Genomic DNA, 15,442 nt, shown 5'->3' with positions numbered 1-15,442 from the left:
CCTGCAGGTGTAGATTGGATGCAGGAATATGTTGTAGAAATTTCAGCACTAACTCTGCATCTCTTGGCAAAAAATGCACAAAAATGGTTTTGACCCCCCTCCTGGCAGAAAATCACACCAAAACCGTTTTGTGCATTTTTTGGCTAAGAGATGCAGATTTGGTGTTGAAATTTCTACAACACATTCCTGCACCCAATATTCACTTCCTGGCAAAAAAATGCATTAAAAATGCATCATAACACATGCAATAGTGATGCGATTTATTTTGCCAAGAGGTGTAGATTGGATGCAGGAATATGGTGAAAAAATTTCAGCACCAAATCTGCATCTCTTTGCAACATAAACAGTTTTCTGCCAGGAGATGCTGGTCTGTGAGTTCATTGAGGTCCCCTGAGGTCAGGCTACCTGCGGTCACAGGTGGAAGGCCGTGGGAAGCTCGAGCTGTGGCCATAGCTAACCTGAGTGATGTCACCGCTGATCGATGAGATTCAGTCTCTGCCTGAAGTTACAGCAGGGGGGTCATGTTCTATGACCAATTGGTCTAACTTCAGATGTAGCAGAGCTTAAATCGTTGTGGGACCTCTTGTGGATTACGTCAGACCTGCGTGTTTTGGAAGTGAATAAAGTGAATAAAGTGGTGAACGAGGTTTTTTTGTATTTTATCTATATAAATAAAAATCTTACGTGCGTTTGTAAAGATCCGCTTATCTCAGAAAGTTCCCGACCGTTTGTTGTCAAATTTTGACACAATATCCCCTCGAGCCCCGCAAATGTTTCAGTCCACTTATCGCAATCCATGCATGCACGTTACCGCGTAAAATTTCAACTGTTCACCCTGTTCATAAGCTAACAACTGCGCTATATGCTGCGTCATCGCCATCCACGCATGCGCGCAACCGCGGAAAATTTCAACTGTTTACGGTAGACTAACAACCACGCTCTATAGTTGGAACCGAGGCAAAACAACGCCAACAGTATAGAGATACAAAATGATGGTCATTTTCTCACTCAATTGACAGATGATTGTCCAAAACATGATCGTCCCATCACAGATTTTGTGTCTGTATGGGGAGATAAGGTATGCACACCAGTGACTATGTAAGGGGAATACATGAAATAGCAGAAACTGCTGTGTGAATACTGACTTGAAAAATCCAATAGCTATATGTAAGAGTGAAAATGTGAAAAATGGAATCTGCATTACTGCCATGAACATATGAATCAAGAGAAATTTAGCTACTGAATTGATCAATGCAATAGAGCCCCAACACTACGCCAAAGTATTTCTCTACGTTGGGGTCCCTAGCTTGTGTGTCCTCTCAGGCAGTTAAAAAACTTACCGTGTATGGGAAGCTGAGACCCAGGCTATTTATGCGTATGATATGGATTGGCAATAGGTGTGTATGGGGAGGGTTCACAAACGAAAAACTACTAACAAATAAGGAATAACGTTTGGAACACCATTCTAAGTCTGAATTCCTTATTCCTTATTTGTTAGATTTTGTGTCTGTGACTGGAATGGAAAAAATGTTATATGCTGGGAGCGAGGCGACTGTCCCGTCACAGATTTTGTTCCTAAATATAACAAGAAGTAAATGGCACTTCCTCTGTGCTGATGATAATAGATGTAGGGGTGCGCTTCAGGTTCCAAGGCCTCCATGCGGCGGTGGACACCGCGCTAATAACCCACGCTGAACTCCTCTTCACGAATGTGCTTACTGAGGAAGGTCTACGGAGCGAAAACGTTCTGTTGTTGTTATGCACATTAAATAAATCACATGTTGCAGCCAATCTTGGGAGTGCCTTGTATTCTTCTACAGATTTTGTTTCTGTGACTTGAATGCATAAAATGTTATATTTTGTTTCTGTGACTGGAATGGAAAAATTTTATATGCTGGGAGCGAGGCGAAAACTTGCTACAGCTGATCAACAACACCAACAGTAAATCAATAGACACCGTTGTACATACAGATGAGGCAGTTGACTATTCAACCGAGTTTTTGAATTCACTTGATCTGCCGGTGGTACCATCGCACATATTGACATTGAAAATCGGTGTGCCCATTATTATGATACGAAATATTAATTAGCCAAAACTCTGCAACGGCACACGGCTTGCAGTCAAAAAAGTGATGAGCAACATAATAGAAGCAACGATTTTGATGGAACCTTACAAAGGTGAAGATGTCTTCATTCCTCAAATTCCCATTATTCCATCCGATATACCATTTTAATTCAAGAGAGTGCAATTCCCTGTTCGATTGGCATTTGCAATTACTATCAACAAAGCTCAGGGTCAATCTTTAGAATTGTGTGGTCTGTATTCACATACGGATTGCTTCAGCCATGGACAAATGTATGTTGCATGCTCTAGGACAATCTTTTTATCTGTACAGCCAATGGTAAAACCAAAAATATTGTATACCCACGAGTGTTGACAAATTAAACTCTTGCTGGAAATGTATCATTTGTTTAATTTCCTATCCGTTAAATGAGAATGTGCCACAGCGAAGCGTGGAAGGGTACAGCTAGTTTCAAATAAAAGATTTTTTCGGTGTTTGTGTTTATTTACTTTCACTCTCACTTCTCATAGACCCTCTATCTAATGGATGCGGCAATCTTGGGTGGCTACAGGCTGCTATTTTTAAGCTGGGTGGCTCAATAACCATGGGTCTCCTCAGCTGGCCTCCAGCTTTTGGGTTTTATCATGGCTGGGTATCAAAATTGGGGGGCACCGCATGCCTTTATTAAAATTATTTATTTATTTAAATAATTTTTAAAAAAGCCGCATGTGGTTCCTTTTATTTTGATACAAGGCCAAGATAAGAGCACGGTTAGGGGTTGCAGCCTGTAGCCATATGCTTTATCTGTACTGGGTATCATAATATGGGGGAACCGTAGGTCAATTTTTTTTTTTACAGTACGATAGACCCCAAACAGTTGACTTAATTAAGCTCAGTGAAATCACCTGAGGTGACATCACTGAGTTCATTGAAGTACCTTGAGGTCAGGTTACCTGCGGTCACAGGTGGAGGGCCATGGGAACCTCCAGCTGTAGCTGAGGCTCACCTTAGTGACATTACCACTGATCGCTGTGGTTCATTCTGCAGTTATAGTAGGCGGTCATGTTCTTTGGCCTCACGCTGTAATTTCAGATGTAGACCTCGTGTGGATTACGTTGGATCTTCAGGGTGTGTATGGGATTAAAAAACTGGTTAAAGAGGGTGATTTTTTGGTGTTTGTGTTTATTTACTTTCACTTACAGATTAGGAAGGTCATTACCAATCAAGAGTCTATTGGCAGCTGTGAACTGCCATTAACACCTTATTACCCCGTTTTACACTGCACCAGGGCAATTGGGCAGAGCTGGGTAGTGCTGGGATTGTCGCATCTAGTGGATGCGACAATCTTGGTCGCCTGCAGGTTGCTATTTTTAGGCTGAGGTGGCCCATAAAGCCTGAGAATACCAGCCCCCAGCTGTCGGGCTTTATCATGGCTGGGTATCAAAATTGTGGGGTTCACATCGTTTTTTTAAAATCATTAAATATTAAAAAAAAAAAAAGCTGCATGAGGTTTTTCTTATTTTGATACAGAGCCAAGATAAGCACATGGCTGGGGGCTGCACCTTGTAGCCATGGATTTTATCTGTGCTGGTATCAATAGATGGGGACACCCTGCGCCAATTGTTTTAGATATTTATTTATTTTATACCACAATAGAGACCCGCACACATGATTGGTTAGAATCACAGAGGCTGTTTAGGGGCGGAGTCTGAGAGCTGCCAATCAGAGATGCTGGTAGCCGTAGAAAGCAGAGAATATATATGAAGATAATCAGCAGCCCCGGAAGTACAGCCGCAGGAGCAGTTACAGCCACGGGAGTAGTTATAGCTATGTACAGTGCCTTGCGAAAGTATTCGGCTTCCTTGAATTTTTCAACCTTTTCCCACATTTCAGGCTTCAAACATAATGATAAAAAGTTTAATGTTATGGTGAAGAATTAACAACAAGTGGCACACAATTATGAAGTTGAACGAAATTTATTGCTTATTTTAAGCTTTTTAAAAAAATAAATAACTAAAAAGTGGGGCGTGCAATATTATTCGTCTCCTTTACTTTCAGTGCAGCAAACTCTTTCCAGAAGTTCATTGAGGATCTCTAAATGATCCAATGTTGTCCTAAATGACTGATGATCATAAATATAAGCCACCTGTGTGTAATCAAGTCTCCGTATGTTACGGGGGGCTGTCTGATAATAACCTAAAGGAGTATCAGACAGTCAGGGTCCACCGTGCAAAGACTCTGCTGCAGACTATGGCAGAGTGCAATACCTCTGTTAACTCACAGAAGGATATAATAAGTAAGTAAAGCAATTCCTCCTTTACTTGGAGGGTGTGTGGAATGATCTCTGTTAATAATCACAGAGACAAAGGCAATGTGTGCGAAATGGCACCTACCTAGGTCCGCTCTTCTAGTGGTGCAAAAGAGACGAACAGCAGCGTAAGCCGCACAAAGCTCCTACCTGCGTTCGCTCCACTAGTGTGCGAGGACACGAACCACTAGATATGGCACCTGCCTAGGTCCGCTCTTCTAGTGGTGCAAAAGAGACGAACAGCAGCGTAAGCCGCACAAAGCTCCTACCTCTGTTCGCTCCCCTAGTGTGCGAGGATACGAACAACTGCTAGTCGCAGTATAAGGAACGTTACCCTAGCGGCAACGTCCACCTACGAGTCGAACCACAAGGCCCAGCCAGACCATGTGCCTCAGGCACCTGCCTATGTCCGCTCCCCTAAGAGGTAAGGATACGGACAGCAGCCGAAGCTGTAAGGTATAAGAACGCTACCCTGCCGGTAGCGCTCACCTAGCATAGACAGAGAAATGCCTAGAGGAACGCGCACAGAGCGTCTACTCTTATGCATGAACCAAGAGGACTGAGTGCCATGCGGCGTGTGTCAGGGTCTTATATAGACTCTGTGCCTCATCCAAGATGGAGGACACCAGAGCCAATCCGCTGCCAGAACGACAGGAGTGACATCATGCTGGCCTATCACCGAGCAAGGCATCACAAGCACATGACCAGCGACCAATCGGCATAGAAGGTGTCAGAGACATGTGACCTCGTGTCAGCGATGATGTCACCCGCACATGTGCAATGGCTCCAAGATAGGACTTAGTCTCCGGCGCTCGCACATGTGCAGTAGCAAGAAATCTGGAGTTAGTCTCCAGCGCTCGCACATGTGCAGTAGCAAGAAATCTGGACATAGTCTCCAGTGCTCGCAGCAACTGTAACAGTACCTCCCCCTCAAGGGCCCCCCTCCCGGCGACGCAGGTAATCGGCAACTAAGTCGGGAGCATGGACAGCCTCCTCAGGCTCCCAAGAGCGATGTTCCGGGCCATAACCCTCCCAATCTATCAAGAAGAACCTGCGCCCTCTAACCATCTTAGAACCAACTATGGCTCGTACCTCATAGCTAGAGCGAGAGGAATCAGAGGCAGGAGAGTGCACTTCACAAGCGTGAGGTAAAATAGCCGGCTTTAGCAGTGAGACATGGAATTTGTCATGGATCCTAAGATGGACGGGTAACTTTAATTGGTAGACTACAGGATTTACCTGTCGAAGAACCTCATAAGGACCCAGGAAGCGAGGAGCAAATTTGACAGAGCTCACTCTAAGTTTCACGTGTTTTGCAGAGAGCCACACAAAGTCCCCTGGAGAAAAGACAGGAGCCGGGCGACGAAACCGATCAGACACCGTCTTCATACGGTCCTTAGCTGCTTGGATCGACTCTTGAGTCCGATCCCAAACCTCTCTGGCATTAGTTGCCCAGTCGGCCACAAGAGGAGGAGGTGCAGCAGCGGGAAACGGTACCGGTACCCTAGGGTGTTGCCCATTATTGAGTACAAACGGTGTTTGCCCAGTGGCCTCAGCCAGCAAATTGTTATGGGCAAATTCTGCCCAGGGTAGGAGGGAGGACCAGTTATCGTGGTTCTCAGCAACAAAGTGTCGAAGGTATATAATCATGGATTGATTGGTACGCTCAACCAAACCATTGGTCTCCGGATGGTATGCCGAAGAGAGATTCAACTCAATTTGCAGAAGGCTACAAAGATCTCGCCAGAAACGGGAAGTAAATTGCGGGCCTCTATCACAAATGATACGATCTGGCATCCCGTGAAGCCTAAAGACATGCTTGAGGAATAGTTTGGCTAGTACCCTGGAAGATGGGATTCTCGATAACGGTACGAGATGAACCATCCAGGAGAAATGGTCCGTAATGACCCACACAAATCTATGTCCCTGTGAACATGGAAGATCACCCACAAAGTCCATGCCTACCACCTCCCATGGTCTATCTGGCACTGGTAAAGGATGCAAGAGCCCAGCCGGTCTCTGCCGTGATGGACGGTTGCGAGCACACGAGTAGCAGGAACCGACATATCTCTTGACGTGGCTGGCTAAGTGTGGCCACCAATACCACCTCTCCAGTAACTCTCGTGTCCGCCTAATACCAAAATGCCCACCCACCTTTGAGGTGTGGGCCCATGACAGTATATCATTCTGTCGATCAGGCGGAACAAAGGTCTTGCCCGGTGGGATTTGGTCTAACGTCACAGTGGAGAGCGTATGAAAAACCCTGGAGGGAAGGATAAGACGAGGTTCGTCAATCTCTTCCTGGGTAGAAAGCATAGAGCGAGACAGGGCGTCTGCCTTGTTATTCTTACTCCCAGACAGATAGTTGATGGAGAAGTGAAAGCGGGAGAAAAACAAGGACCAGCGGGCTTGGCGAGGATTCAGACGCTGAGCGGTTTGTAAGTACGTCAGATTCTTATGGTCTGTATAGACCTGGAAAGGATGTTTCGCTCCTTCCAGCAAGTGACGCCACTCCTCCAAGGCTAATCTCAAGGCGAGCAGTTCCCTATCCCCAATGGTATAGTTTCTCTCTGCCGGTGAAAAGGTTTTCGCAAAGAAGAAACACGGCCTTTTTCTACCTGCACTGTTCTTTTGATATAAGACCGCACCAGCACCCACTGAAGAGGCATCAACCTCTAAGAGGAAGGGCTTATTCTCATCGGGTCTTTGAAGAACAGGAGCAGTTGAAAAGTGTCTTTTTACTGCCTCAAAAGCCTGAGATGTCTCAGTAGACCAGGCTTTGGGATTAGCACCTTTCTTAGTCAAGGCCACCAAAGGGGCCACCAAAGTAGAAAAATGGGGTATGAACTGCCTGTAATAATTTATGAATCCTAAGAAGCGTTGCACCGCCTTCAAGGAATGAGGTTCTGACCATTGCAGGACAGTAGAGAGCTTCACAGGATCCATAGCCAGGCCCTCTTGTGAGATAATGTAACCCAAAAAAGGCAATGAGGACTGCTCGAATACACATTTCTCGAGTTTAGCAAACAATGAGTGCTCCCTTAAACGGGAAAGGACACGAACGACATCCTGACGATGAGTCTCCAGATCAGGAGAAAAAATCAGGATGTCGTCCAGATACACCACTACTGAGGATAACAGTAAATCCCTGAACACATCGTTTACGAAGTCCTGAAATACTGCGGGTGCATTACATAACCCAAAAGGCATAACGAGGTATTCATAGTGACCGTCTCGGGTGTTAAAAGCGGTCTTCCATTCGTCACCCTTTCGAATTCGTACCAAGTTATACGCACCCCGCAGATCCAACTTCGTAAAAACTTGAGCTCCTCTCAGTCTGTCAAAGAGCTCCGAAATTAAAGGTAATGGGTATTTGTTCTTAATTGTGATTGCGTTGAGACCCCTGTAATCTATGCAGGGACGCAAATCACCCTCTTTCTTCCGAACAAAGAAAAACCCAGCTCCCGCGGGAGAGACAGACTTACGAATGAACCCCTTCTCTAAACTCTCTCTTATATAGCTCGACATGGCCTCCGACTCAGGTATCGACAGGGGGTAAACCCTGCCTTTAGGTGGAACCGAACCTGGGATAAGGTCTATGGCACAGTCATACGGCCTATGGGGTGGAAGAACCTCAGCACCCTGTTTGGAGAACACGTCAGCGAAATCCAGATAGGGTGTAGGTATGGGAGAGAGATCAGTAGATGCAACCGCAATGTCCTTAGGTGGTAAGGGAAGACATCGGGACTGACATTTCGAACCCCAACTAATAATGCTGTCAGACTCCCAGTCAATGTGAGGAGCATGAGTCCGAAGCCATGGGAGACCCAGAAGGAGGTCGTCTATACCCTCAGGCAAAACAAGAAAAGAAATCTCCTCTATGTGACCCTGAGACAGGGAAAGGCGCAAGGGAACTGTCCTCAATGTAATGGAGTCAGACAACATAGTTCCATTAACAACACGGACAGGAATAGGCGCCTCTAACATGATAGAGGGAATATTGTGTCCCTTTACAAATCCTGAGGACACAAAAGTCCCGTCAGCTCCGGAAACCACAACAGCCATAATAGCCCATGTATTCTCAGATAACGAGAGCTGACCTGGGATACAACACTTAGAGTGTGCAGAAGACGTCTCTAGTAACCCCCCTCTAATGGTTACTAGGCCAGGGAGTTTCCCTGATGACTAGGACACTTGTTGGCATAGTGCCCAGCCTAACGACATACGTAACATATAGGAGGACCAGACTTGCGTAGTCTGGAAGACGTATGACCTAACTCCATAGGAGTGGGAGATGTTTCAGATGCTGAGGAAGATGGTAGTGGACCCTCAACAACTGGAATAGCCCGATGCTTAGGGCGTGAGGAAGAGACCTCGAGTCTACGTTCCTTATGGCGTACATCGATCCTCGTTGCTACTGTGATCAAGTCCTCCAGAGAAGCAGGGACCTCACGAGTAGCAAGAGCATCCTTGACATAGCCTGCCAACCCTCTCCAGAAAATAGGAATCAACACCTTCTCTGGCCAATCTAGTTCTGCCACCAGAGTTCTAAAAGCAATGGCATAAGAACTAGTGGATAACGAACCCTGAGATAGATCTAACAGTCTCAGGGCCGCATCATGGGTAACCTGCGGACCCATGAATACCGCCTTAAGAGCATCAAGAAAGTCTTGATGTCTCAGAGTAACCACATCAGAGCGCTCCCATAGGGGAGTCGCCCATTCTAAAGCTTTGTCCTGAAGTAAGGAGATGATAAAGCCTACTCTGGACCTCTCCGTAGAGAAGCGAGAGGAGTTGACCTCTAGGTGTATCTGACACTGACTAAAGAAACCACGACATGATCTGGCATCGCCAGAATATCTGTTTGGCAGAGCAAGTCGAGGATCATGTGCAGATGTCACCATGGTCTGAGGTTTATCCTCTATACTCTTGAGCCGTGACTCAAGTACTTGTATGTAACGGTGTAACTGCTGATATTCTGCCATAACTGCCAGACCCTTGGCTCAGTCCTAATGTTACGGGGGGCTGTCTGATAATAACCTAAAGGAGTATCAGACAGTCAGGGTCCACTGTGCAAAGACTCTGCTGCAGACTATGGCAGAGTGCAATACCTCTGTTAACTCACAGAAGGATATAATAAGTAAGTAAAGCAATTCCTCCTTTACTTGGAGGGTGTGTGGAATGATCTCTGTTAATAATCACAGAGACAAAGGCAATGTGTGCGAAATGGCACCTACCTAGGTCCGCTCTTCTAGTGGTGCAAAAGAGACGAACAGCAGCGTAAGCCGCACAAAGCTCCTACCTGCGTTCGCTCCACTAGTGTGCGAGGACACGAACCACTAGATATGGCACCTGCCTAGGTCCGCTCTTCTAGTGGTGCAAAAGAGACGAACAGCAGCGTAAGCCGCACAAAGCTCCTACCTCTGTTCGCTCCCCTAGTGTGCGAGGATACGAACAACTGCTAGTCGCAGTATAAGGAACGTTACCCTAGCGGCAACGTCCACCTACGAGTCGAACCACAAGGCCCAGCCAGACCATGTGCCTCAGGCACCTGCCTATGTCCGCTCCCCTAAGAGGTAAGGATACGGACAGCAGCCGAAGCTGTAAGGTATAAGAACGCTACCCTGCCGGTAGCGCTCACCTAGCATAGACAGAGAAATGCCTAGAGGAACGCGCACAGAGCGTCTACTCTTATGCATGAACCAAGAGGACTGAGCGCCATGCGGCGTGTGTCAGGGTCTTATATAGACTCTGTGCCTCATCCAAGATGGAGGACACCAGAGCCAATCCGCTGCCAGAACGACAGGAGTGACATCATGCTGGCCTATCACCGAGCAAGGCATCACAAGCACATGACCAGCGACCAATCGGCATAGAAGGTGTCAGAGACATGTGACCTCGTGTCAGCGATGATGTCACCCGCACATGTGCAATGGCTCCAAGATAGGACTTAGTCTCCGGCGCTCGCACATGTGCAGTAGCAAGAAATCTGGAGTTAGTCTCCAGCGCTCGCACATGTGCAGTAGCAAGAAATCTGGACATAGTCTCCAGTGCTCGCAGCAACTGTAACACCGTATAAATGCACCTGCTCTGTGATAGTCTCAGTGTTCTGTTTAAAGCGCAGATAGCATCATGAAGACCAAGGAATACAACAGGCAGGTCTGTGATATTGTTGTGGAGAAGTTTAAAGCCAGATTTGGTTAGAAAAATATTTCGAAGAATTTAAACATCCCAAGGAGCACTGTGCAAGCGATCATATTGAAATGGAAGGAGTATCATGCCATTGCAAATCTACCAAGACCCGTCAGTCCATCCAAACCTTAATCTAAAACAAGGAGAATACTGATTAGAGATGCAGCCAAGAGGCCCATGATCACTCTGGATGAACTGCAGAGATCTACAGCTGAGGTGGGGAGAGTCTGTCCATAGGACAACAATCGGTTGTACACTGCACAAATCTGGCCTTTATGGAAGAGTGGAAAGGAGAAAGCCATTTCTCAAAGATATCCATAAAAAGTGTTCTTTAAAGTTTGCAACAAGCCACCTGGGAGACACACCAAACATGTGGAAGAAGGTGCTCTGGTTAGATGATACCAAAATCGAACTATTTGGGCACAATGCCAAACGATATGTTTGGCGTAAAAGCAGCACAGCTCATCACCCTGAACACACCATCCCCACTGTTAAACATGGTGGTGGCAGCATCATGGTTTGGGCCTGCTTTTCTTCAGCAGGGACAGGGAAGATAGTTAAAATTGATGGGAAGATGGATGGAGCCAAATACAGGACCATTGATGAAGAAAACCTGTTGGAGTCTGCAAAAGACCTGAGACTGGGATGGAGATTTGTCTTCCAACAAGACATTGATCCCAAACATAAAGCAAAATATACAATGGAATGGTTCACAAATAAACGTATCCAGGTGTTAGAATGGACAAGTCAAAGTCCAGACCTGAATCCAATCGAGAATCTGTGGAAAGAGCTGAAAACTGCTGTTCACAAATGCTCTCCATCCAACTTCACTCAGCTCGAACTATTTGCAAAGGAAGAATGGGAAAGAATTTTAGTCTTTCGATGTGCAAAACTGATAGAGACATACTGTTGTGTCCCATGAATGGGAACAACCTGTTGTATATATTTCTTGCATTGCATATTTTTCCTCCTATCAGGAAATTCCTTTATTGTTACTAGGTAGATTTAGACTGTATTAAGTTTGTCCCTATGTTCCTCTCTTAGTTGGCTTCTGTATAGAATGCTCCTCCCTTCCTCCTCAGTTTAGTCTAGAGGAACCATTGCTGAAGACAGAAAGACAAGAAAACACAAAGGCAAGAATTTCAGTCTCTTGATGTGGAAAACTGATAGAGATATACCCCAAGCGACTTGCAACTGTAATTGCAGCAAAAGATGGCGCTACAAAGTATTAACTTAAAGGAGATGAATAATATTGCACGCCCCACTTTTCAGTTATTTATTTTAAAAAAAAAAATGTTTAAAAAGCAATACATTTTGTTCAGCTTCACAATTGTGTCCCTCTTGTTGATTCCTCACAAAAACATTAACATTTTTAACTTTATGTTTGAAGCCTGAAATGTGGGAAAAGGTTGAAAAATTCAAGAGAACCGAATACTTTCGCAAGGCACTGTATATCCTGCTTTACTTCCTTTCCTTTACAGCCCCCCACACCATTTTACAACACATAAGTTAGGCCTCCCATTGAATTCAATGTTTAACGAACAGGTTCACGAAACTATTCAGCGAAAACTAGGAGGCTCGGTAAAGATCAGCGTGCTGAAATTAGAAAGGTTCGCTAATCTCTAGTCAGAACAAAGTAGCTTACATAGTAATGGCCTTATTGCACTTATATTAATCCTATACTAGGTACTCTTTTTATAATGCTCCCAATTTAATGTAACGGTTTTATTGTTAAAATTTACTTATAACGATAAAGTCAATTTGCATATACTTTGTTGTCCAAGTTTCTTTTTTCCACATTGTACCCTATAATCTAATACACACGTGGTCAAAATTGTTGATACCTCTCATTTACATTTAATGAAAGAAAAACCACAATGGTCACGGAAATAACTTGAATCTGACAAAAGTAATGATAAATAAAAAAATATCTATGAAAATGAACAAATTAGATTGAGACATTGGTTTTCAGCCATGCTTCCACAGAATTTAAAAAAAATAAAACTCATGAAATAGGTCTGGACAGAAATGATGGTACCCTTAACTTAATATTTTGTTGCACAACCTTTTGAGGCTTTCACTGCAATCAAACAATTCCTGTAACTGTCAATGAGACTGCTGCACCTCTCAACAGGTATTTTGGCCCACACCTCAAGAGCAAACTGCTCCAGTTGTCTCATGTTTGAAGGTTGCCTTTTCCAGTCGGCATATTTCAGCTCTTTCCAAAGATGTTCAATAGGATTTATGTCAGGGCTCATAGAAGGCCACTTCAGAATAGTCCAATGTTTTCCTCTTAGCCATTCTTGGGTGTTTTTAGCTGTGTGTTTTGGGTCATTATCCTATTGCAAGACTCATAACTTAGGACTGAGACCAAGCTTTTTGACACTGGGCTGCACATATCTCTCTAGAATCCCTTGATAGTCTTGAAATTTCATTGTACCCTGCACAGATTCAAAATACCCTGTGCCAGATGCAGCAAAGCAGCCTTAGAGCATAACAAAGCCTCCTCCATGTTTCACAGTAGGGACAGTGTTCTTTTTGTTGATATGCTTCATTTTGCCGTCTGTGAACATAGAGCTTAGGGGCCTTGCCAAAAATCTCAATTTTTGTCTCATCTGTCCATAGAATCTTTGTGGCTTCTCAACATGTAGTTTAGCAAATTCCAGTCTGACTTTTTTATGATTTTTTTTCATCAAGTGTGTCCTCCTTGTTCGTCTCCCATGACGTTCATTTTGGCTCAAACAACAATGATGGTGCGATCTGACACTGATGTTCCTTGAGCTTGAAGTATACTTTTAATCTCTTTAGAAGTTTTTCTGGGCTCTTTTGTCACCATTCGTATTATCCGTCTCTTTGATTTTTCATCAATTTTCCTCCTGCGGCCACATCCAGGGAGGTTGGCTACAGTCTCATGGATCTTAAATTTCTGAATAATATGTGCAACTGTAGTAACATGAACATCAAGCTGCTTGGAGATGGTCTTATAACCTTTACCTTTAACATGCTTGTCTATAATTTTCTTTCTAATCTCCTGAGACAACTCTTTCCTTCACTTCCTTTGGTCCATGTTGAGTGTGGTACATACTATGTCACCAAACAGCACAGTGAGTATCTGTAGCGCTATATACAGGCCCACTTACTGATTACAAGATTGTAGACAATTGTGCTGCTAATTAGAGGACAGACCTTGATTTAACATGTCCCTTTTGTCACATTATTTTCAGGGGTACCATAATTTCTGTCCAAGCCTATTTCATGAATTTTATTTTTTTTAATTCTGTGGAAGCATGGTTGCAAAGCAATTTCTGACTTTCATTTGTTCATTTTCATAGATTTTTTTATTTATTATTACTTTTGCCAGATTCAAGTTATTTCCATGACCATTGTGGGTTTTTCTTTCATTAAATGAGGGGTACCAACAATTTTGACCACGTGTGTATAAATGCATTTAATGAATAAAAACATTTAATGAGAGTGCTTCTTTAAATTTCTCCCTATTTTTCCATCTTTTTCAACACATACATAATCTATAATTCTGTAGACTACGGCCCAGTTCTTTCTAGATTTGCATATTAGCTCTGAATTTTCATATGTGATTCTATGTGCCTAAATTCCCCTTGGGTTTCCTTGTGATTAGAAAATAAACACCTGCTAATTTCCACTACAGATCAGAAGACAAGGAGGAATCCAGTTATTAGTAGATCTCTTGGACCATCGGTTGACAGATGTTCATCGAAGTGCATGTGGAGCTTTGAGAAACCTGGTTTATGGAAAGGCAAATGATGATAACAAAATTGCACTGAAGAATTGTGGAGGTATTCCAGCCTTAGTACGACTGCTTCGAAAGACCACTGATTTGGAAATCAGAGAACTAGTAACAGGTATGATAGGTTATTTAATGATATTGGCTTCGCCACACTATAAGTACCATGAGTAACAGTAGGTGTTTCTGGTTTATTTAATTGTAAATGTGTTACTTCCAAAAAACAATTGGTGACACATAGTCAATGCTGAAGTTTCTAGCTCTGTAGTTTTTCACTATAAAGTCACGTGAACACGTTTAGTATTTGGTGAGTTTTTCACCTCAGTATTTGTAGCCAAAACCAAGAGTGGAACAATCACAGGAAAAGTATAATAGACACATGGTCATCAATTCTGCATTTTTCACCCACTCATGTTTTTGGCTCACAAATACTGAGGTAAAAAAACTCACAAAAACTCAACGTGTGCACGACCCCTAAGGCTACGTTCGAATACAACGTTTATTGCAAGCCTCCCTCAACAAAACTCCCTCTGTGGTTATCATTATGAAGAAAATGCTGGGAAACCGTACATTTCCCCCCATTACAGTACAAAGGGTGAAATTCGCATTAAAATTTGCAGAATAAAATGACATGCTGAAGATCTCTAGTCCACAGTTCTTCTCAATTTATGGTTCCAATAATTTTTTACAGTACCTGCATGATATTTTCTAATCCACTACATACTTGCCACATTGGATCAAGCCTAAAGGTTGCATTCACACACCTGTGATGTCAAAAAACGCTATTAACTTGCAGATATGGGATTAATATGCAGGTTAATAACATTTTATAACTGTGCGACTGCTGCACTGAAAGCCTGTCTACTGGAAGGAAATGAACTTTATTCCTCCCCGCAACCCCCTTGTTTCCATCAAAGAGGCGCAGATTCAGTCATTGCTCAGTACAAAAAAAAAAGCGGATGCTGTAACTACACCCCAACATTGTCTGACAGCTGGCTCGGCAGTGTATCAGTACGGTGCTATATGGAGAGAAAGTATGCACACCAGTGACTATGCAAGGGGAATACATGTAATAGCAGAAACTGCTGTGTGAATACTGACATGAAAAAAACAATA

The 15,442-nt window shown here is 43.8% G+C and overlaps 1 protein-coding gene across 8 annotated transcripts in view; it reads left to right on the top strand.

Annotated features, from left to right (window-relative positions):
- The window catches only part of CTNND2 (catenin delta 2), a 3,073,686-nt gene that overhangs the window by 1,657,638 nt on the left and 1,400,606 nt on the right, over positions 1-15,442 (top strand). For all 8 annotated transcript variants that reach the window (XM_075314970.1, XM_075314969.1, XM_075314967.1 and 5 more), the window contains one exon: positions 14,231-14,444. In XM_075314970.1, the coding sequence (XP_075171085.1) occupies positions 14,231-14,444 (214 nt within the window). The remainder of the gene's footprint in view (positions 1-14,230; positions 14,445-15,442) is intronic.

The sequence above is a fragment of the Anomaloglossus baeobatrachus genome, chromosome 6 (assembly GCF_048569485.1).
Source record: "Anomaloglossus baeobatrachus isolate aAnoBae1 chromosome 6, aAnoBae1.hap1, whole genome shotgun sequence".
NCBI lineage: Eukaryota > Metazoa > Chordata > Amphibia > Anura > Aromobatidae > Anomaloglossus > Anomaloglossus baeobatrachus.
Note: the sequence above shows the minus strand (reverse complement) of the source record. Positions and strands in the feature narration are given on the sequence as shown.